Below are 24,072 nucleotides of genomic sequence, written 5' to 3'. Positions count from 1 at the left end.
CTCCCTATAAGTGTCTACGATTCCCAAAACGAACAATATCTTCTGGGGGGACACAGCTCGCTTTCCTTGCTCGGATCAGTTGGGACTGTGCTGTTGACCGGGCAGCACTCGGCAACAGATGGCACGCCAGGTAGGGGCCTCTTCCACATCCCTCCTCTAGGACTGGGGGGCTACGTCGGAAAAATCCAGTCCAGGACCTTCCCGCTTGAGGGGCTATGTTGTGGATTGGAGTTCCCGAATTTAGTTCAATATCGACCGAGTAGCGGAAAGGTATGTGCCTTAAATGGAGGGCAAGATAACTCTTTCCTCAGGAGGCGCCTTTTGTGGGGCAAAACCGTGAGGGTAGCTCCCTATAAGGGTCTACGATCCCCAAAGCGGACAATACCTTCTGGGGGACGCAGCCTGCTTTCCCTACTCGGATAGGTTGAAACTGTGCTGTTGACCGGGCAACACCCGACAACAATATCCATGAAAGTAATAAGATAAGATATGTAAAAAGCGATCCAATCAGCTGTCCTGTTCACCTTTCGGTACATATAGTTAACCTTAAAAGCAATACAATCTATTGCCTACCCGCCGATGTCCTGCAGTAACATATGCTCTTTATCTACTCTAACTGAGTTCTGAATCCATTCGACCATCGTCTTCAAGTCAACTTCAAGATAAATGCAGTCTTTTTTCTTTTTTCTTTTTTTCTTTTTTTTTTTTGCATTGGTGCTGCCTTTCTTTATTCAACTAAAGGTCTAAAGAAGTAAAGAGTAATAAAAAGCTTTAAAGTTTTTAAAAAAGGATAAGTTATTCCGCCGGTGCAGAATAACTGCCAAACCTGTACCTCCACGTTTTGGCCCAAAGGCCCCTAAGATCAAGCGGTTCTCTCTCTCTCTCCCTCTTCCTCTCCCACCCCATCCCCTCCCGCCTATAAATGGCCCTCCACCCTTCGAACTCCTTCTAGATAACGCTGTCCTTCTTTTCCCTTCCTCCGATCCTCATCACCTTGGAAGCCTCTTCTATCGCTCTCCACGTGAATCTTCTCACCTCCCCCTCGTGACCCGCCGAATCCAGTCATCCATTTCGAATCGCCGTTCTTGCGGATCCGATCGGACGCCGGCAGTGGTGGCAGCGACGCATTCTGGGCGGAGTTGGGCGCCGGAGAGCGGTGGCGATGTCGCCACACGCGAAGAATGAGTCACAGGAGATCGAGTACGAGTTGGAGGAGCCGATGGGATCGTCGCGGGGGATCCGCTGGTCCCTGATCACCTCCGACTTCGCCATCGGTCCCCTCCGCCGCCGGGCGCACAGCCACGAGAAGCTTCTCGAGCGCTTCGTCATCGAACCCGATAACAAGTACGTATTTAGATCTCCGCCTCCTCTTCCTCTCTCTCTCTCTCTCTCTCTCTCTCTCTCTCTCTCGCTCTCTCTTCTCCTTCCATTTTCCCCCCTTTTTCCCTTTCCTTTAACTTACCGTTAAATAATCCGTTACGCTGCGCCACTCCTTTTTCAGTGGCCTTTCCTTTCTTGAGTCATCTATTATCCAAGAAAAGGGGAGAAACGGAGATCGTTTCGGTGCGCGAGTCTCGTGCACGGCAATCCGGCGTGGCGATCGAAGTGATCGATTCTGTCCGTCTGATTTGCAAGAATAGTGTTACATTTGGATCGGACGGTTATGAGACGGATATAGGCCACTATTTTTGGTGGATTTGATATTTCTATCAATAAATTTATTATCCTGACGATGGATGAGCGAAAACCGGGAGCACACATAATGAAATCAATTTTATTATTTTTTTGATTTTTTTCTTGCAAATTTTTTATAGATAATTTTTATAAACGCTACTTTCCTAATAAAAGCCGAATGGCTTTGTCTCCTTCTTTATTAAAAAATATATATAATGAAATCAAAGTTAACTACGGAAGAGTTCCAGGTTGAAGGAGGAAAAAGAAATTAACGAAGTTTGATATCATATGATTATGCTTAAGAGGAGGAAACTGGTTATTTAAATCACTTCCTGCGATATGACTTGTTTTGAAGTAGATACATGGGGCTTGTTTTCCAGATATGTGGACTGAATTCAATGGACTGGTCCAATATTTTTCATACCTAACAATTAATCAAGCCTTAATAAATGGTTACCATCCGACTGATTAGCTCTTTTGCAAGACATATGAAAGGGCATCGCTATGACTATTCTATTCCCATTGGCTCTTATTATTCTTACTTTTAAATTCATTTCTTAGAATTATTTAAAAAAAGAGTATATTTTCAAGTTATGAACTGAGACATGTTGATAATTGTATAAAATTTGTAAAGAAACACGACAACCAAAAAGTTGTGACTTTTCTGTTAAATTCCTGCTACTTTTCTCCTCATATAAATTCTCACATACTACGTATAACTTTTCGTTTTACTTTCTTTCCAGCTAACAATTAGAAAACCTTAACTTAAAAGAACAACAAAAGAGTCCCATATGTGCTACTCAGGTTCCAAAACCAAAAATACTATTCATCTCTGCTCGAGGATATTTGGCGATGTGTGGAGAAATATAGATCTTCTGAGTAACTCATATTTACCGCAAGACGAATAGAGTGGCAGATTGAATTGCATCTTCGGTAAGGTGGTCAGGTGGACCGATAGTATGTAAATGTGTCCACCCCTCTTTAGATTGTTTTGGTTTCTAATTCAACTGGACATATTTATTTGAGATTTATATGAATTATTCATCTTATAAAAATTAAAAAAAGAGAGAATACCATCCATAAGTATAGATCCTATACAGCGCAATTTTGCACCTGTAGATACCTGCCATATTATCTGGTGGATGGTTGTCAATAATGAAAAAGAAGCAGTCCATTTCCGACAGCTATCCATGAGAGGATCCCGTGGGCTACCTTGGATTTGAACTGACCCTAGCTGAGGTACCACACCGAGTCCGAACGTTGGATGCTTGTTCATTAATAATGCTAGATGCGTCCGAACGTCACGTTGTATGCCCCTGCCTTCTGGAACAATCTTTCGTTCCCGCGATTCTAGGCCAGTAAATAATAATACTATTCTAACGTTGACACGTGCACACTACCTGTCGCAAGTTGGACCATTAGCTCGTTGCCACGTATTCGATGATGTAACACTGCCAACTTGCCAATAATTTGTTATATTATTAATTATTAATTATTAATTTTTTATTTGTTTTAAAAATGTAAGGTAGGATGGAGTCCATTATAACTAATACCATCAGCAACCACAATGATATTTCTGGAGTGTTTTCTCATATGCGGACGGACCGCATAAACGTTCTTATGCGGATCATCACGTTGGCTGTTCGCCGGGAGTTTTAAAGTTGACGGGGATGATGGTGGTGGTGCAGGTGGTACCAGCTGTGGACGAGGTTTATACTGGTATGGGCATTGTACTCGTCCTTCTTCACGCCGATAGAGTTCGGCTTCTTCAGGGGGCTCCCGAACAACCTCTTCTGGCTCGACTTCGCCGGCCAGGTGGCCTTCCTCGTCGACATCTTCGTCCAGTTCCTCGTCGCCTACCGTGACTCTCACACCTACCGCATGATCTACAAGCCCACCTCCATTGCTGTCCGGTACGTGAAGTCGAGCTTCGTCTTCGACTTACTTGGCTGCTTTCCTTGGGATGTTATCTATAAGGTATGCTCTCTGTCTGTCTGCCCTTTTCTCATATAGTATAATGCGGGTGGTTTGGTATCAAATCAACAGAGGGGATGCATTCTTCCTGCGTCGGGTTAGTTGAGCAGAACCTTGTTCGATTTCATGAAAGAGAAAAATGCTGTGGTGCATCACTGCTTCATTCCCCATTCGCCTGCTCGATGCCGGATTCTATTTCAAGTCTTCGATTTTTTTTCTCTCCTGTGCAATCTTGAACCTCCCCCCCCCTCCTATTTAGAATATTTCCAAGTGTTTAAAACCTGTCTTTCCTCACGCTTAACTTCTTGAAGTAGTCTGTTTATTTGTTCGCTTTTATGATCAACACATCTCTCTCTCATATGCTCAAGCTAGGCATGCGGAAATAAAGAAGAAGTGAGGTACCTTTTATGGATTCGATTAACTCGAGTACGCAAAGTCACAGATTTTTTTCAGAAGATGGAGAAAGACATCCGCATCAACTACTTGTTTACAAGAATTGTTAAACTCATAGTTGTGGAGCTCTACTGCACGCATACAGCTGCCTGTATATTTTACTACCTTGCAACAACTTTGCCAGCATCCATGGAAGGCTATACGTGGATGGGGAGCTTAAAGTTGGGTGATTATAGCTATTCGCACTTCAGGGATATTGATCTCGGAAAGCGTTACATAACATCATTATATTTTGCCATAGTCACAATGTCAACTGTTGGTAAATATTATTCTGACCATTCTCTATATAGAATTCCAAGCATCAACTATTATGACCCGTAAAACTGTGTTCTGAAAGAAAATATGTTAGTGTTTCTTGCATTCTAGTTGTATGGCTTATGGAAAGGTTAAGAACAATAAAGAGTTTTTTTAATCAAACGTTTCATCAGTAAATATTCTCCAGCTAATTATGTATATTCTAAAAGGGCCGTTCAAAAAACTTTCAACTGGGCTTCCTGATAGGTCTCTTAGTAATTTGTTTCATATCATTGTTTCCTGGTAAGATGCTCAGTCATTTTTCCATTGGTGCAGGTTATGGAGACATACATGCAGTTAACCCCAGGGAGATGGTATTCATCATGATTTATGTTTCTTTTGATATGATTCTGGGAGCTTACCTTATTGGCAACATGACTGCATTGATTGTGAAAGGATCAAAGACAGAAAGGTTTAGGGACAGAATGAAAGACTTGGTTAAATATATGAACAGAAATAAACTTGGAAAGGAGATTCGTGACCAGATCAAAAGTCATGTACGCTTGCAATATGAAAGCAGCTACACAGAGGCTTCTGTGCTTCAGGATCTCCCAGTTTCAATTCGTGCTAAGGTTTGTGAATATGAAGTATGAAGAATGCATGCTTCATACCTATATAAGCGTGGATCCACTTATGTGGAAATTCTTCCTCTACCTCAGTTTCTTGTCTCACTTGTTTCCAATTAGCCCATAAAATGTCATTCGCAGAATTATCATATGAAGTGTTTCCTGATTCTCCCTTGGCACCTATTGCACAATTCTTGTTTTGGTAATTAACAGCAAGTCAGCAGTGCTAGGTTCTGGAAAGCTATCCTGCATACTATTTTATTACCAAACACTCAACAAAAACCTGCATTCCTTTTCAATATACATGCTTACTGTTGTAATATTCCATCAGCGAAGAGTGTTAAGAATCCTTTTAAGTATTGCAAGTTGTAGCATAAGTTCCAGTCTTAGGCTTAGCCAAGTTTGCTTGAAGTACTCTCAAATATGCCAAATTCTATATCTTAATGTGAAATATTTTGATTCATGCGATGAGTTTCTTCTGCAGATATCCGAAACATTATACAAACCATATATTGACAACGTTCCTCTGTTTAGCGGATGCTCAGAAGAATTCATTCACCAGATTGTAAGTGCCTCATCTGATTTGTTTTCAAATAAGTGGCAAGTACAAATAAATATTAAGTTTGCCAAGTCATTATATAGGAAATTTTTGTTCTATAAGGTTTTGCAGACATGGAAATGGTTTACTTTAAATACTTTATTCCATATCTTCAAGATTTTCTAATTTCATTTTCTAAGATGCCGGCTTGTATATAATCTTGCCTAAGTCCTGCAATACTCTTATTTGTATTTCTTAAAGAATTGGTATTTATATCCTGACTTTCTTGTTTCATTACAACTTACAAAAACAAGGATCCTTCACTTCTAAAAATGTTAAACTTGAAAATATTTTACAATCTTAGCTTGCTTGTGTCTTACTTATTATTATATTAACTGAACTTGAAGAAGTGCATAGTAGACAACCAAGAGATGATTTAGTTATGTACAATGAGGGACAAGGCCAAATTAGAGATAAGGGAAGCCGGAGATGGATCGGGAAAAAGTGATGGGTGAGGGTCGTTATATTAATGATGATTAAAGGATTATGCAATTTTAATAAAAATTATGTTGAAAGTTGACATGTAACTTCCCATAATAATGTTTAGGCCTTAGATTAGAATTATACTAAATCATAATAATCACTCTAAGGCAGCATTTGGTTCTTGGACAGGTAACCAAGGTGGCTCAAGTTAAGCCTCAGTAGTCACCACTTAACCAGTTAGCCATAGGTTTGATTAAAGTGTTGTTTGGCTGCTAGCCTGCTACTTAGTTAACCACACCTTTTTGCCAAGATGGTAGAAATGGTCTTTGGTTGCAAAAAGCATTGTCAAGGCCCATTTTTTTTTGCTATATGGACAACAATGCCCTCATGCATTGTCTACATTTGGATGAAAATGGCTAAGGACTTCACTCATCATATGAACAATGCACTAGCTGTCCAATATATCCTTTCTTGCCATATTATCATATTTGATGAAAATTTTCAAAATAATTTCAATTATACATGATTGTAAAAATGATAAGAATGGGTAGCATTTGCTGATTGGCCTTCCTTTTGCTTCAAAAAAGATATTACATGTAGCATATATACATAGCATATGGAGGCTAGGACATAGAAATTTAAAGTATTTGCAGCTCAGTTATGAAGGTCATCATTAGGATCCATACAGACACGGTTGCTCGACACAAAGATGCAGGGCATTCCAAACATGGATCTCTACTAACCATTATATCATCATTGCCACTTCTATCTGTGAGTATATTCCTGTGATGTGAAGAACATGAAGTAGCAAATATAAAATATAATATAAGAATCATGCAGATAGAGGCCTTTCTTGCAGCTAGAAGGAGTGGTGGCCCCAGAGGTGGATAATAAGTCATATACTCCAACAACATGATAGTATCAAGTATCAACTCTAGTCCCCAAAATGGGACAACAAGTCCGAAAATTGTACAAGTGACAGTGGCTGCAACAAGTAGGATGAAAGCCATCAACAAAGATCATGAAACAATGACATCCTTAGTTAGCTAGCATGCATCTTAAAAAGTGCTGGGTTTGGGACCTTACCTGACCTAAAAGGAATTCGGGGTTCAAAGTAACTAGGATTGGCGAGCTCCAAGATCTTTTGAAGCTACAATAGGTCTCCAACCACTAATATCACAAGCCGATCTAGAGACCATGGTGAGCAATTAGATGGAGACCTGAGTTGAGAAGGTACAGCCTATGGCTGCCAATTAAGCTCCAAGCTACAACACACATCCACCAATCGATCTCCGGTAAGATAGAAAGGGCATATGTGCTGTTGACGATTGTGGGAAGTTAACTGGCAAGAGAAAAGGGTAAGGGGAGCACCGATGCAGAAGAAAAGAAAGCAAACAAACTTGGGCCCTATCGACCCTTATGACTGGTGGTATTATGCTGATTGCCATAGCAACTAGCTAGGTCTGTGGAGACTGGACAATACCGCCCGTGTGGAGGGTGGGGAAGGGATAGAAGAGGGCCATGGTGAAAAGGGGTATGTGCCAAACCTAGCCAAGGTAGAAAGCAAAGAAAGTGCCTTAACCACCTGGGGGGCAGTGTGAGAATGAAATTGGGGTTTGGAGAGGGGTTGCAGTTACTCCTTCCCTCCTAAATAACTTTAACCATGGCTAGTTGCTTAAAATGCTTTGATTGTCTACAGTTAACCATGCAAAGAATGAGACTATTTAGATGGTTAAGTGGATAACCAGTCCTTGACCAGGTTCTATCCAAGAACCAAATGCAACATGTAAGTGAATTTATAGTTTATCCTACTTGTGCTAATTTTGTAGGACTTCTTTGCCTATTTTTTTGTTTTTTGACGTAATGGAACCAGTACGAAAATTAGTTAGCTTTAAATATTGCATTTGTGCATCAATTTATCAAATCTTTTTCCTCCATCATCAATCATAACCAACAAATCCTACACATATATCTGAGATTAGAAGCATCAATCCTTGTTTGTATGTTTGTTAAGACTGTCCTATGTTAGGGCAACCTTTGTCAGATAATTTGTTATGATGTTCATCCAAATTCTCTTGATTTTGGGGCAATTTTGCCCCTTCCACCTAAATTCAAGCTTTGCTAACTAAGCAGTCCTTTCATCTTTGCATTTAGCATGTTCTAGTTTTGTTAGTAAACAATAAAAATATTAATTTGCATGAATCACTCTCATGCAAGGTCCGCAATCTCGGTATCGGGCACCGTATCGGCACCTCATCGGTTTGGTATGGTACGGTATGGTACACTCTTGGACTGAAATAGATTTTTAGCCTTTTTACTAAATTTTTATATTGGTATGCCTCGATATAGGTCGGTACGTCTCAGTACGAGTCGATACGCACCTCGGTATAGGTCGGTACATCTCGGTATGGAGTTTATACCGACTTGAAGTTAAGTTTTATACCAATTTTCTTCCGGCACGGTACGATAAGGTACGCTCCATACCAGGCTGTACGGGGCGGTATGGCAGACCATGCTCTCATGCTTAACATAAATGATTATGTCATTTTTAATTCAGGTCTAGAAATTAGGGCAATCAATTTAATCTACATAATTATATTTTATACTGCACTTGATTAGAGTGTGTATTCCAGTCAGATATCTGCATCATTGATAGTGACCAAGCAAGCTCCTCCTAGCACTTTATTACATGAATTTCTTGGTTAGTAAAATGTCATGTACATTTTCAATCTTAGTTGTAAACATTTTATTTGCGGTCTTTATGATTCGAGCAAAGAGTTTTGGAAGGCTCTCTATTAATGTGGTCCTTGTTCAATAAAGGATCCTCATTGCCACTGATGGTTGGACCAAGGAATTATATAGGAGCCTACTTGTTCTCCAAGCAGGTTTTAAGGTTAGGCCGTAGGTCAGGTTGGATGCATGTTGCGCTTTATTTGAAGCAATGTGCATCCTCCCTTCAAACAACTTATGGTGGGATCTTTGTCCCCCACCCTCTTTTCTATCGCGGTCTCTCTGACATGGTCAGGTATGCCTCATATCATACCGTCCTTCCATAGGAGAATGATATATAATTAGGAATTCTATATAGGAGCCTACTTGTTCTCCAAGCAGGTTTGAAGGTTAGGCTGTAGGTCAGGTTGGCTGCATGTTGCACTTTATTTGAAGCAATGTGCATCCTCCCTTCAAACAACTTATGGTGGGATCTCTGTCCCCCACCCTTTTTTCTGTCATGGTCTCTCTAACATGGTCTGGTATGCCTCGTATTATACCGTCCTTCCATAGAAGAATGATATATAATTAGGATGATAAGGCTGATACGTTGGCTAGGGTGTACCTTTCGTTCTTTTCTTTAGCTAAGATCATAGAACTTGTTAAGAAGGTGACAAAGAGTACCTTTAAATCGATTGTGTCACCTTGGGATGATATTGAGGCTATGGTCGAGTAGGTTGGTAAGATCAAGGGATCAAAGATGACCCTCTTGCATCAATACACACCCTAGCTTCTCATTAGTCCTCTTTACCAAGGGATGCTCGCTTCTTGAGGTAGGGAAATCCGAATAGCACGTTATAGTCTTGACCCAAATGCGTTCTTTAATTTCTGACTTTTCACCTTGGCTCTATCTCATATGGCATACATACTTTTGGTTATTGAAACCCTGTTAAGGTTCTCTATGCCCCTAGACTTTAATTGCTATACGGAATGTAGGATCAACTCTTTTATTATTATTAGTAAAGTAAGATAGGATGAGAGGAGAACGAAGTGAACCAAGACTCAAAGACATAACACAAGAGTAAAGGTCCTTTTTCTTGTTGACGGGCCCTTGTTGCACTTCCTTCTTCCTTCTATTTACTTCACTCTTGCTGAATTTAGCTTACCACCCTCTTCTTTCCTTGCAGGCCTGATTGAATTTAACTACTTAGGACCACTGCTTGCCTAACAACCATGATATGCTGTACCGTACCGAACTTCGAGCGTACCATACCATACTGGTTCGGTACCGTACCGATACCGGTGGCATACCGACATTCGATACGCCAGACGTACTATGTACTATATAGTACCGATACTATGCTAGTGTGGCACTGGTATGAGGTTCTGTACCGGTACGGCGAACCTTGCTTACAGCTTTGGTTGCTTAACCCGATACCACTGCTTCTTGTACCTTACTAATACTACCTATAAAGCTGCTCTACCTGGAACTTAATGCTCATTGCCTTCTTTCTCGTAGGCTGGTAAGGTGAACGAAAGTCTGTGGCTTTTCGACTTTCTCAGCATGATTTTGCGACTTTTGGATCCTACCTTTAAGTGAGCACTTGAATCAATTTAACAAAAAGAGGTAAAATCCCCTAGTTGGGCTGTCTTTGAGCAAGCTCTTAGATTTCATCATGAGTGAGAGAGGATCTAGGGCTGATCTAGCTGAAATTAAAGCCGTTGTAAATCTACGTTGTCACCTCGTAAACTCAAAGAGTTGCGTAGTCTGCCAGGCCTATTCTAGCCTTTAATCTAAAAGCTAAAACTCATGATAACAAAAATCATTTTTACGGTTTTCTTTTAGGTTACGTCAGGCAGATTAGGCCCTAGTTTCCTTGTCTCCTAGGTGATACAATATTTTTAAATCCTTTCTCAAGATTTCTTCTGCGCTAGTTTAGGCTCTTCATTCCTCTTTTCTAATGCTTGAATACAAATTTAGGCCAGCTTCGCATGCTAGGGTACCTTAGTTGTCCAACACCTTCTCAGTCATTTCTACATTATCTAACTGGTGCGAATCCTGCTTTTCCGGTCTGCACTAATTTCTGATCTAATATGTCCTAGTCATAGGGAAATCTGTTTTAGCATTATCATCTGTTGGCATTCATCTTTTTCACAGAGAACCTCTAGATTTCCAGACATTTTTTATCCATATAACATTTCAATATCCTACTATCTTAATAATAGTTTCTTAGGGTCTTTTTGGCCGTTGTAATCACAAAACACCCTAAAAACATAACTTCATTAGTTCCAGTTTGATTAGATATGACTTCAGCTCTCCCAAGAATTTTCATAGTCAAAAGATTATGTATGCTGGGTTCTTCTGCCCATCGATGCTAAACGTGACCTCATTATCAAATTAGATCCCACTAAATTACATTCTATTATTCAAATTTATCATAAGATCATCTTGATGTTTCACCAGTCTGCACCAAGGTCCGCCGTACCGGTACCGGTCGGCGTACCGGTGGCGGCCCGGACCGGTACGAAACCGGTCCCGTACCGGTGGCGTACCGGTCCGTACCGGTCCCGTATCGGTCCGAACCGGTCCCGTACCGGTCCGAACCGGTGGCGTACCGGTCCGTACCAGTCCTTCAACAATAAATTACCGGTACCGAATTTTACGCTGATCCGGTACCGGTCCCAGGCCGGACCGGTACGTACCGGCCGGTACGGACCGGTACGGCAGACCATGGTCTGCACTATCTTATGCAATATACATTATCACACTTCCACATCAATATTAGCAATATTTTGACAATTGTAAGGAGCTAATGCTCAGGGTCGCTTTGGTTGCATGAAAATAGTCATGGAAGTTACATAATCGTGTAAGTGATTGAAGTTTGGATTTATGTACATAAACAAGTCAAGTAATTCATGTAATTGAAAATTATCACCCACTTTCAATAAGTGATTTTATCTGAAAAATTAATACTCACTATGGGCAATGTGGAAGTGCCTATGTAAAGTTACAACTAGTCTTGACTAAGTTGGCCATGATGATGGTAACTTTATGTGATTGACCATTTTTGACATGAATTCAATAGCATTTCCCATCGTTTCATTAAAAGTAAAGTTTGATCATAGTTGGCTATGGTAGGCTAGAGTTGAGGATATTAGTTTTATCATCTTTACAAACTCAGTTCTGTCATACATAATAGCCAGCACAAGTACTCAAAGTCAAGAAACTCATATGCATCTCTTCCCACACTCACATGTAGCCAAATGGATCTTAAGGATAGTTGTTTTGGTTGTCTAAAGTACCTTTTAAGCCTTGCAAGTACTAATCTTTAATGTCATTTGTCTTAATATCTTACTTCAATGTACATTTATCTATAAAGCAAATTAACTGTAATTTATTAAAACATTTGCTTACTGTTGATGTTTACCTTTCTAGCATCAAGCTAAATTAGTTCTCCCAGATTGTTTTCATTTTCTTTAAATAAATTTCTTCTCACTCACTCCAACTCCTTCCCATAACCTTCTAGTTTGGCTAATATGTGCACTTCCATCATGGTTACTGCTACATAGGCTATATGAGGATTGCATGTTATGCTAATTAATTCCAGCCATATTTTAGCTGGTAACTTAAGAAAGGGAAATCAAGAGGCTGGAGATCCACTGAAATTCATGGTACTGAATTTGATCTCTTAAAAAGGATTTTGCTGCCCCTCACAGGGATGAATCTGAAGACCTCTTGCCAATTTAAATAATAGATCCATTGCCAAAAAGTTAAGTGTATATTTGATGTCCCAATGTGCTATCCAGAGCACAGAAAAGGGTTAGCGCGATTCTTCTCTAATAGTGTTTTTCATGCTAAGATCTTACAAAATAAATCAGTTAACTGAAAATCATTGGTGTTTCTCTCTTTAATCTGGTTGCAGTGCCATTTCCCTTCTAAGTTTGCTCAAATTTCTCTGTTCTTGATCTGAAATGAATGACATGCTTTAACATTGTAATTTTATTATCTTCTATTAGATTCTTGTTCAATGAAATTCGGAAATTATCTTTCATCTTTCCTTAGTTTCATAATTTTCTCTACAATTATATTATTTTTGTTCTTAATAATTTTTATCTGTCTCTCTAACACCTAGTATTCCTCTCTCTTGTGCAATTTTCTCAAATTTTCATATAGCATTGTCAATGTCAATACATCTCTAGACCTGAATCAAAAAAGCAAATAGTTAATATCATGTTAAATTGCAATTCTCAAGAGAAATTAGGGGACAACCCATGAATTTCCCTCAGGTATTCTTCAGACTTTTATAAGGTTGCATTATTACACATGATGTTTGTTCCATAAAATATGAAACACGAATACTTTCCATCCTGCGACATTTTCCTGAAGCAAAGCAATCTGGTTTCATCCTTTGCCATAATTATCGATGCATGTAAATCTTCATTAGATAATTTAAGGTTATGACTATGGCATATTTGTATCACGTGGTCATCTTCTTGGTCACTCTATAGTAAAAGCTAGTGAAGGCCCCATAACTGGTCAACTAGACCATATATGGGAAACGAAAGGAAAGAACCAGCCGAACACCCCATACAACAACTTTTCCAGCAACTAGCAGTGACATTTCAAGAATAGTGAGATGGATATTGTTGGCCATGATCTCTCCGGGGAACAGATTGTTCTGATTGTGAAAGTCAGCAGTAGTGGAAATTATTGATGCTTGATCAATTTTTATCTATGGATTTCATAGCTTTTTATGTAAAACTTTGGAGTGTGATTCTTTGCTTTCCATGATGAGTGCAGCAATCCACTATTACAGTCCAAAACTGAAATATATACGATAAAAAATTGCTAATCTCAGTGTGAATAAAATAAATGGAAATACGATAATACAATATTGCTAATGTGTTACCTATACTGCAGTATCTCTAAAAGGTTTTTTTTTTTTTTAACAGAAATTACAACCTAACAATTTCCCGCAATGTTTTTTTATTTCTGTGTTTCCAGGTATATGTGTAAAAATATGGTTTAAAATTTAAATCCTTGCCAAGCAGGAGTTTTCTATTTTCTTTAAGAAATGTGGACAAAGAAAACATTCTTTTTTAAGACTTGAACTTACCTGAGGGCTGACCACAACAATTATCCAGGGCCAATCTGCATTTTCCGTTTGTTTTTATTTATATTAGAAATTTGATTAAAATCATGATAATTTATCATGAATCCAAGAATTCTGTTTAGGATTGCATCAAATTTTCTTGGGAGGAAAAGTTGAACATTGGGCATTGATTGGATTGTGATGTGCATTTGGAAATGTCTGATATATTTCCCTATCATATGCATCGTTTATGTGTAGTTAATTTAATATTACTCATGTTTTGTCCTGTATAAATAAGTAATGGTCTTTGATATGCCTGGAAAATCTTATTTTTGAGGTGCTAAGATGCTGGTTTCCTGTTTCTTTGATCTTATGATCGATTGGTGTGTTGTCACTTTTTGTCACATGTTTAATTTTATAGAAACTAGTGGCACCTTTTTCAAAACAGTGGTCTTGATATTTTTCCTTCCTCCATTTTCTTTGGGCCAATAACTAAAACAACATGGTTACGACCTGGCAGATTATCAAGCTGCAGGAAGAGTTTTTCCTTCCAGGAGAGGTGTTATTGGAACAGGGAGATGCAGTAGATCAGCTATATTTTGTCTGCCATGGTAAGCTGGTAAGCTAATAGCTAATCATCATTCTTTTGTCTCCGATTTTCAATATGAAACAAAGTTTTTTTTTTCTTCCTGTGTCATGTGTGTTCAAAACCATAATCTCTTCCCTGAGCAACTGCTGAGGATATGGGTTCCAAACATCTGTTGAAGTCTGGTTGGCACAACGAAGGAAGAAATTAACTTTTCCATATTTTAGTACAGACCAAAGATATTCTTGCATTACTAGATGGCAATAAATTAGTTCCTGTTGGCACTGATATTATTTTTCCTTGCGATTTTGCTTTATTTGATTTATCTCTAACTTCATCTCATAGTTTAGCAAAAATTCTGGGTTGTGAGTCCGTGATAAGTGGTATTAGAGCCAGGCCCATTGTGCGTCACAACCTTTATCAGTCATATGGTCCCTTACTAAGAGATACTAAGGTCGAGTAGGACCCGAGCCATGGGTGGACCCCTTTCACTTGATTAGGAGCCAACCATGATAAGGGTGTCACAAGATTGGGTGAGGGAGATTGTCATAATCCCACATTGACTAATAAAAAGGGTTCTGCATAGTTTTATTAGCCTGAGCTGGTCCTCCTAATAACTTAAGATTTTGGGTTGTGAGTCTATGACAAACTACAAATTTCCATTCTTTAATATTACTATTTTTTCTCAATGTCAATAAAAATTTGAATGATTTATCAGTTGTACCCTTAGATTCCTGTACACATGCATTATTTCGAGCAGCTACATTCATGTCAACAGCACATATATGACTTTTTTCAGTTTATCTGTTATAGTTTTCATGTCTTTTTCCGAAAGTGACACCAAAAACCCCCCAACAAGATCGTGAGTTAGTGAATGAAAAGAGACTGTGAGTCTCTATACAATTACACTATTTCTGGAGAATATTTCTGCTTTCTTGGTTAGAACTTGTATTTCACTTTCAGGTTAACTATGTTTGTGTAAATTATACATAATATCAAGCAATTATACAATTACACCAGGATATCTAACTAAGTTCATCTGTAGTGAAGCCAAATCAGAAATTATACATAATATGCAAGCAATGCATCTATTACTTCAGGTCATAACAGTTTCTTTGTGCAGGAAGGAGTAGGAATTGGTGAAGATGGATCAAAAGATACAGTTTTGACCCTGCAGCCCAACAGTTCCTTTGGAGAAATTGCGATTTTGTGCAACATTCCTCAGCCTTTCACTGTTCGTGTTTGTGAATTGTGTAGACTTTTGCGAATTGATAAACAAGTCTTCACAAATATTCTACAAATTTACTTTGTAGATGGTCGGAGAATTTTGAACAATCTTCTAGAGGTAATTTTGGAACTTTTGTAAAATTTCAAGTCTTTCCTGAATAGCTTCTAACATTGTTCATTTTTACTGGTAGCCTTTAGTCAATTGTTAGGCATTGATTTCAATCTTCATACCTGCAGAAATATCTGATTCTGTAAGATTTTAAATTTTCATTTTTGTGTGAAATGCTTATTAACCTACATATTTTCATCAAAATTGCAGGGCAATGATTCCAATCGAATCAAGCAACTGGAAAGTGATATTACATTCCATATCACTAAGCAAGAAGCTGAGCTTGCTTTAAGAGTAAACAGTGATGCTTTCTATGGAGATCTGCATCACCTTAAAGGTTTGATCCAAGCAGGAGCAGATCCTAATAAGACTGATTATGATGGACGCTCACCCTTGGTATGGACCTGTGGTAACAATTTTCTATATCTTAAATTTGGTTTGGAGTCAGTAGTAAAAGCACATTTGAATCTGATTAGGCTGTATGTGTTGCAAAATGGTAATTATTTGACAGCTTTTCTTTTGCTTATATCTATATTAGACCTAATGACACTTAACATATGTTTCTTATAACATGATATAAAGAGCTATATCAGATATACAGATTTATAAAGGTGATAAGCATCTGCATGATATGCACATCAATACTCCACTTCTCATATGTAGGCCAATGGTAAATGTCTGTGAGCCTGTGGAGATTAGTATGATCTGTGTACTTAAAGCACTTGCAATTTCATGTGCATGTATATCGAGCTTTCCTCTTTCTATAGATGTAACTCACAAGGCTGCAGTGCTGGTGCTGGCATGGGGCATGCATGTCTCTTGCGGTACCCTGCATATCGACCCCACTGGCCCACCAATGCTTGTCAGGTTGATACGGCTTGATACCACTCAAACGAAACCAACCCCCCCCCCCCCCCCCCCCCCCCCCCCCCCCCCCCCCCCCCCCCCCCCCCCCCCTTCCTTCTTCAAGCATTTCAGCCAGTGGGTTTGCTGTGGTGGCTGCTGTCTTGTATGCTCTATGCTAGTGGCTCTCAAGTCCTTAGCTATATGTTAAGAAAGCTCTACGGTAGACATCTCTATAGTCATTGATTGAATGTCTTGTGCATACTCCTGTATATGGTTGTTTTTGCTAGAATTACTACATTGGTTTGTCTTAACAAAAATAACATTTTTATGTTATGCATCTGGAAGCATGTTACGTTGAACTCATATAGTTATGAAGCATGCTAACCTAATTGATTTTCTTATCAGCATCTTGCAGCAGCAAGAGGGCATGAAGATATCACTCTATTTCTCATCCAAGAAGGCGTGGACATTAACCTTTCTGGTACCCTTGTTGGACCGCTTTTTATTTCATATTTAAGTGGATTTAAACATCACCACATCCTCTGTTTATTATATACATATATACATTCACTCATACATATCCATGTCAATCAGACAATTTTGGAAACACACCCTTGTTTGAGGCTATCAAGGATGGACATGATCGAGTGGCTTCTTTACTCTTTAGCAGAGGAGCACAATTAAGTCTTAAAGATGCTGGTAGCCAACTTTGTGCAGCTGCTGCAGAGGGGGATTCAGATTTTATCAAAAGAGCTTTATCTTACGGTGTTGATCCAAACTCAAAAGACTATGATCACCGCACAGCGCTTCATATAGCTGCTGCTGAGGGATTATATTTCATAGCAAAGTTGCTTTTAGATGCTGGGGCAAGTGTTTTTGCTATGGACAGGTACGATTTAAATATTTGATTTCTATGCCTTTAATTTATTTTATCATCATTGTTTGAGCTACCCTATTGTCTATTTAACTAGGAATTAAGATTCTCTGAATCAGGGATGTAATATATTTCTGCATTTTTTTAAACAAGATATATCTCTTAGAATCAACACTTGCAGTCATTTACCAAAAAAAGTGCTCTGAAATTGTTCTAAGTTAATGTATCAAAAATCAGTTTTATTTGATGGAATATTGCACTTTAACACTACAGTTGTGGTCACACGGCATGCTAATTCTTGAATGAACATGCGGCTTTGGTACTAGGTCCTCTCAAATATTAATATTGACTTGATTTACCAAAGAAGTCTTTGATATGGTTTCTCTGGTAATTTTCTATGGAGCCAAATGGAGTACAACTGATTGATAACTATATGATATCTGATTCTACATGTAGTCAACATAATAGAAAATGGACTTCGTACTTCTAAGTTAGTAATAGCAAAGGTGTGATAAAGAGAGTTATTGGAAAGACCAAGGTTTTTAAGTACACATCCATATTAGCTGGTATAGGGCACATATTGTACAAGTGCTATTGTCACGCCCCGAACCCGTCACTTGAGTCGCCTATATAACATGGCCGCATGAACCCTAAAGCGATGCCTTAAAGATCATGCAAGGTCTAAGATGAACAAATTTCCAATAACTCCAAAAATTTAAATGAACAGATAATAACCAAAAACTCCAACTAAATAAGTCCATTATAATCAAGCAATCAAACTTGCTTAATTACAAAAATTTTAAATGTTCTTGGGTATCAAAAACTAAACTAACTAATGAATGGACTATATATTTCCCAGTTTTAACATTAGTCCATATGTACTAAAAAATTCACTTTTTAAAAACATTTTCATTAAAACTTAGATAAATAAGTTTAGAAGATCCACAAATAAATGATCATTTTGCTGCATATGTTCATTAAATGATATTGATGAACTGAGATGCATATCAAGATAACTAATTAGTATCAATATAGCTGAAAATATTTTGTAAATCCATATTCCGATGGGATAATCACCCAATTATTTGAGTTAGCTTGAGAATCATTTGATCAAAAATATTTTTCGATTATATAAAAAAGTCCTTGTATAAAATTCATATAAAATTAAATGAACTGATGCAAGATCATTTCGAGGCTTGAAGCATAAACATGTAGATTCAGTCTTATTAGTAGACAAGCTCATATTATAAATCAGGCAAGGCAACTCCCCATACTGTAATTAACCCAATTAATGAATGAGTTGTTAATGTTGATTCATTTATGATTTGGAAAAGAGTTTTCCCTCACAAAATCAAGGGTTTAGCTCTTTTGGATAAATTGGAGCTTTTCATTTTATAAATGAGTTACTGCATTCATTTTAGTTTTTTTGATGTAATTTGCATAATTATTAGGTTCTTGAGGGATAAGGCTTATTTCATCCCTGTGTATTTTGTTCTTTGTGATTTAATAAAACATCCCACATTCCCACCCATTTAAAGGTTCTCTTTTCACACACACACACACAGAGAGAGAGAGAGAGAGAGAGAGAGAGAGAGAGAGAGAGAGAGAGAGAGAGAGAGAGGACACCAGAATATGTGCAACTCTTTGAACTCTCGTGTGTAATCATGTTTATAGAAAAAATTATGACCTCCGATTTGGTCATAATCAATGCAAAGTTAAAAGCCGACCATCAATTGAGATATGCCGATGGTTCTGGTTCTCGGTACGGATTTGAGCATTAGTTTGGGAGATCCCCTTTCACACAAAACAATTCATTCAATTTTTTCTGGCATAATTGACCTTGTACATAAAACCGTCCTATCTAATCATCTGCTAATACTGCAGATGGGGAGCTACACCATTGGATGAAGCACGAAAGAGCGGAAACAAATCCTTGATGCTGCTGCTAGAAGGTGCAAAGTCTGATGAGCTCTCCAAATTTCCTGAACGTGCTCGGGAAGTTCAAGGTAGCTGCTTTTTTTTATTATTATAATTATAGTGCTGTTGGTGCTGAAAGATTTAGTTTCATCATAGAATTGTTGATATTGCTGGTTTACTTTTAGTCAAGCGAATGAATGTCCTCCTATATGACTTATAAGTTTTTATGAAACTAGGACTTGAGAAAGATAGACCGAACAAGAAAAGATATGGTTTTCAAAATACTCTGTGGACCCTACATATGAACAGTTGATATGGGAAGAAAACACATGCCTTCTTAATTCGAAAAAAAAAAGGACCATCTAACTCAAGCCAGAAAAGGAGCTTCACTTTAGTGCAAAGAGCTGTATATCTCACATCAGCATAACAAAACATCCCTTGCAATGACTCATTTATACACTTGTTTAACTTAGACTTTCCTTTCAACAAAAGCCATCAAGTTCACTTTGTAAAATATGGCAAGGATCTTCCCCTTCCTGTTAAAGACAAGAAGTTAATGGAAAAAACTTTTTACTCAAGACCTTCGGTACTCCATAGAAACATTTGGATCACCTATAGTTCTGAACCTTCTCAAAGTACTCTTGTGCATATTACTTAAGTATTAGCTTTTGGTTTGGTTTGGAATATTGTAACCAGCATCCTGAAGATAAATAAAATGATCCTTCATTTACAAAATATCAATGACATAATCCATGAATCTTTACTGTCTGAATCTCTTATAATCCATGATATCTCGCAATGCAGATAAAATGCATCCAAGGAGGTGCACAGTGTTTCCTTTTCACCCATGGGATTCGAAAGAAGAGAGAAGAGAGGGAGTCATGCTATGGATCCCATGCACCATGGAGAAGCTCATTAGATCCTCTAGAGAGCAACTAAAGTCTTCAGGTTCACGTATACTGTCAGAAGATGGGGCCAGGATTCTTGACGTAGATATGATATCTGATGGCCAGAAATTGTATCTAGTTGCAGATCAAGAAACAAGTACACATAACAACCAGCATACTTGAATTGCATGTACACACATTATTCTATAAAATAATAGTTATCATTTGTTTCATGCCTTTTCCCCCTTCCTTTTCAATGTTGCATGCCTATAGGAGATACGGTGAGGACATGAAATCAAAGTGTTCGACATTCTATACATTCCCATAATATTAATAGGCCTCTGTAAATTGTAATCAAAACTGCAGCCTGTCAAGGCAAAGTGTGGTATTAGGTTAGGAAACAGCCATATAGAAACTGTTCTATAAATTGGTCTTTGAAGGGGTCTTCTTTGGATATTTAGGGTCTTTGAAACCTTGAACTTGGTCTAGTCCAAAGAAATGCTGCTTTATGATAACTTCAGAAATCATAGCAAAAAGTTATTAATATACGAATAATGAACAAGACTAAATGATGAATTAGAATTGAATGAACTCACCCCAACCTCTGAAAAGTATCTAAGTTGCTATCCAGCACTAAGAATGTGCCTCAAAATTTTCCTTGGCTTGTGACAAAACGTAGTTTAGAGATGTATTGGAGGGACAGTATCTTCTATTGCATAAAGATGAAACTTGTTACTATTTTGGTGGTATTATTAGTAAAAGATTAGATATTTTTATCTAGCAATCCAAAAAGGCAGGAAAGGCTGATAGCTAACACCTAATCTCATGGTGGTATGATCTCTTTTATCGAAGTCAGACGTCTCAAGATTCACACTGAAGCAACTGGCACATAAATGATGTTGCAATGGTTTGGAGGCTGCAGGTATATGCCTACCTTTACTATAGCATAACAATATCCGAGATGAGTGGTGACATTTGAAGAACAGTTTGAAATCAAGTGTTGTAAGTTTCAATATATCTTTGGAACAGTCAAAGTTATGAGCAGAAGAATGATTTTTAATCTATGCAAACCTATTTGTGATCTACTATTTACTGATTGCAAGAAAAAGAATGGACACAAGAATTACTGAAGCATATCTGCAGAGCATTTACCTGTTGCTGAACTTCTCAACAGCATCGGATGCATAAAGACGTGTTGCATTGGCCTTTTCCAGAACCATATAAAGTTCTCTTCCTCTTGTAATTAACCTTGGCAATTATCCAAGCATTATTTTTGGCTCTAATACACACTTCAATATCTTTTCCATGGTCTGGAATACCCCACTTTGCCCGACTTCTCTAAATGAAGTTCTTCTCTTAGCTTATTGGGCTCGTTTGGTTCGCGGGAAAAGAAGAGGGGAAAGTGTGGTCAACGGGAAAGTAAGAGATACCTCTTGTTTGGTTAGAGTTTTCAAAGGAGAGAGACGGAAAAGTTGTATTCCCATGGGAATATGATTTCCACATTTTATGGGAAAGTCTTTTCCATGAGAAACATGAAAAAGTTAAAAGAAACATTGAAAACCTAATTTTTATTAAGGGCATAATAGGAATTATACATAACTTTCCCAGGAAGGTGGATGGTCAACCAAATATAAACACTTTGGAAATTTGTCACTTTCCTATGGTCTACCAAACATGCCAAAGTACTTTCCTAGATATTCTTTTCCTAGGAATTTGTTTCCCAGGAATCATATTCCTAGGAGGAAAAATGCTTCCCGCGAACCAAACGAGCCCATTAAGTTAAGTAAGGAGTCTTGGAAAGCAAGATGCACAGAAAGAACCCTATTAAAGCACATGTACTGAATTTGTATATAGTGCCTTTGGGTTATTACAATGATGAGCTCACTTTGCAGGATAAGAATTTCTATATGGATGGATGACCTTTCTTCACGTCTTTTTTTTTTTTTTGTTTTTTTTTATGTTATGAGATTGACGAACTCCGTTAGCAAGAAAAGTTCTGTCCCGATTTGACTTTTAGATTTTTTTTTTAAGATGGGCGCTAAAGGAAATGTGGCAAAATAAGAAGTGTTCCATATGATATCCTCTGGTATACACACTTGAGGATTTTTTTTCACCACTTGGGCTCGCCTTCAAATCAGATCATACTGTAAGGCCAAGTTTTTGCCATGCTAATCAATAGGTCAGGCCTAGTTCAATGTTTTAGGCTGGACGAAGTGCTAGGCTTTACACACACAACTTTCCTTCTTTCAATTCTATTAGTCTACTTGTTGACCATATAAATCTTCAAAAAATCTTCAAGATCATGCAACCAAATATTCGAAAGATAATCAAAGAATATTCATAAAATTATCAAAGCATATTCCTAGAATCTAATGTATAGTTTCCATTAAGGAATTACTGTAGCATATTTTGGAATCTATTATTGTACATTTTCATCCTTGTATCTATTACCATTGTAAGACATAGTACAGAAATACTATAAAAGAATATGCAGACCTCCTGACCAAAACAGGTTGAGAGAGAGAATTTTCCCACAACTCCTTTTTTTTTTTCTTCACGGTATCAGAGCTCCTTTAACTTACGTCCATCGATCCTATCTTCCATCCTCTTTCCTAAGCCTCTCTTCTATGGCTTTTGTTCAATATTCTCTCTCCAGTCATTGTCTTTTCTTTGCTCTTGCTTACCCAGCCAATTTTCATGGCCATCCTTTCACCCATTTTCTCTCAGCAGAATACCTCTTCTTCCTCCAATCTTCCCTCTATCGGCGTTAGATTGGAAAGACCCAATTATCCTGTATGGAAAACATGTCTTATTCCATATCTAAGAGCCTTTGACCTGCTTGGTTATGTCGATGGCTCATATCAATGTCCCCCAGGAACCGTCACCATTGACAAGGATGACACCTCCATGGCCAACTCCAACCTTGAATATCGCAACCAGCTTGCCTTGGGCTAGATCATGAACTTGGTTGGTCATTTGGTGGGTATTGATTTGACATGAGAAGCTTGGATAATCTTGGAGCAACTGTTTGCTACCCACAACAATGCTCGAGCCTATACTCATTTATCTGCAACTTCAAACCGTATGCAAGGGGAGTTGTTCGATCTCAGAATATATTTAAGAGGCCAAATGTTTGATTGACTCTCTTGCTGTGGTTGAATAGCTTATTTCCTATGGAGATCAGTGCAAGCACGCCACCAATGGCCATGGTCTTGCATACGACTTGTACATGACAACTCTCAATGCTCAGAAAGGAGATCGATCGATTCTCAAAGAACTTCATCGCATGCTACTGACATAAGAAATATGCTTGGCGATCCAAAGCAGCCGGCCTATGGCGATCCCTTGCACTTAAACATCTAATCCTCAAAGCGGAGCATCCCACCTACAGCATGGCATTGCAGAAACTGAATCTGCAAGTAACGCAACTCAATTTACTGCCTCTTACCATGGTAATGGTAGGAATAAACAAAGGAGGATACGATGTCAACTTTGCAACAAAAATGGCCATACAATACTGAGTATGGCCACACAACTCTTAAAGCAAATCAAGACCCTTCAACGCCTTGGACTCAATTAAATTAGGCATTGGAACAACTAAACCCAATGTGACTTGACCTAATTCTTATATGGACATAATCTAACATTGGACACACCCAATATTGGACCCAAACTCCTTAATTCAAGACTCCTAATCAATCTGGACTCTTTAATTGACACATGATTAAGAGTCCAAGTTAGTTAAGGCTTTTTTACACGACTCATGTATTCAATGTAATTAAGTGCTGAAACTTTATGAACTCAAGGTAATTTGGTGCTCACCCAATGAGGACTCAATCTCC

The 24,072-nt window shown here is 38.3% G+C and overlaps 1 protein-coding gene across 3 annotated transcripts; it reads left to right on the top strand.

Moving 5' to 3' along the window:
- The first annotated feature begins 913 nt into the window (after positions 1-913).
- LOC103711116 (potassium channel KOR1) lies at positions 914-20,467 on the top strand. 3 transcript variants are annotated; one of them, XM_026806258.2, is made up of 14 exons: positions 914-1,344; positions 3,363-3,651; positions 4,021-4,360; positions 4,672-4,967; positions 5,446-5,526; positions 8,200-8,251; positions 8,332-8,453; positions 14,305-14,403; positions 15,494-15,715; positions 15,917-16,102; positions 16,958-17,033; positions 17,147-17,441; positions 19,311-19,432; positions 20,148-20,467. In XM_026806258.2, exons 1-14 carry the CDS (start codon positions 1,163-1,165, stop codon positions 20,411-20,413), a joined length of 2,628 nt encoding a protein of 875 aa, XP_026662059.1. In that variant the 5' UTR covers positions 914-1,162; the 3' UTR covers positions 20,414-20,467. The 3 variants fall into 3 exon arrangements, with proteins under 3 accessions (XP_026662059.1, XP_008795354.1, XP_026662060.1); XM_026806259.2 differs by lacking the exon at positions 914-1,344 and having other exon boundaries at positions 3,533-3,651; positions 4,017-4,360; XM_008797132.4 differs by lacking the exons at positions 8,200-8,251; positions 8,332-8,453 and having other exon boundaries at positions 918-1,344.
- Positions 20,468-24,072: the final 3,605 nt, after the last annotated feature.

This window comes from Phoenix dactylifera, chromosome 8, assembly GCF_009389715.1.
Source record: "Phoenix dactylifera cultivar Barhee BC4 chromosome 8, palm_55x_up_171113_PBpolish2nd_filt_p, whole genome shotgun sequence".
Taxonomy (NCBI): Eukaryota; Viridiplantae; Streptophyta; class Magnoliopsida; order Arecales; family Arecaceae; genus Phoenix; species Phoenix dactylifera.
The sequence above is the reverse complement of the archived record's forward strand: the minus strand, read 5'-3'. Positions and strand labels throughout refer to the sequence as shown.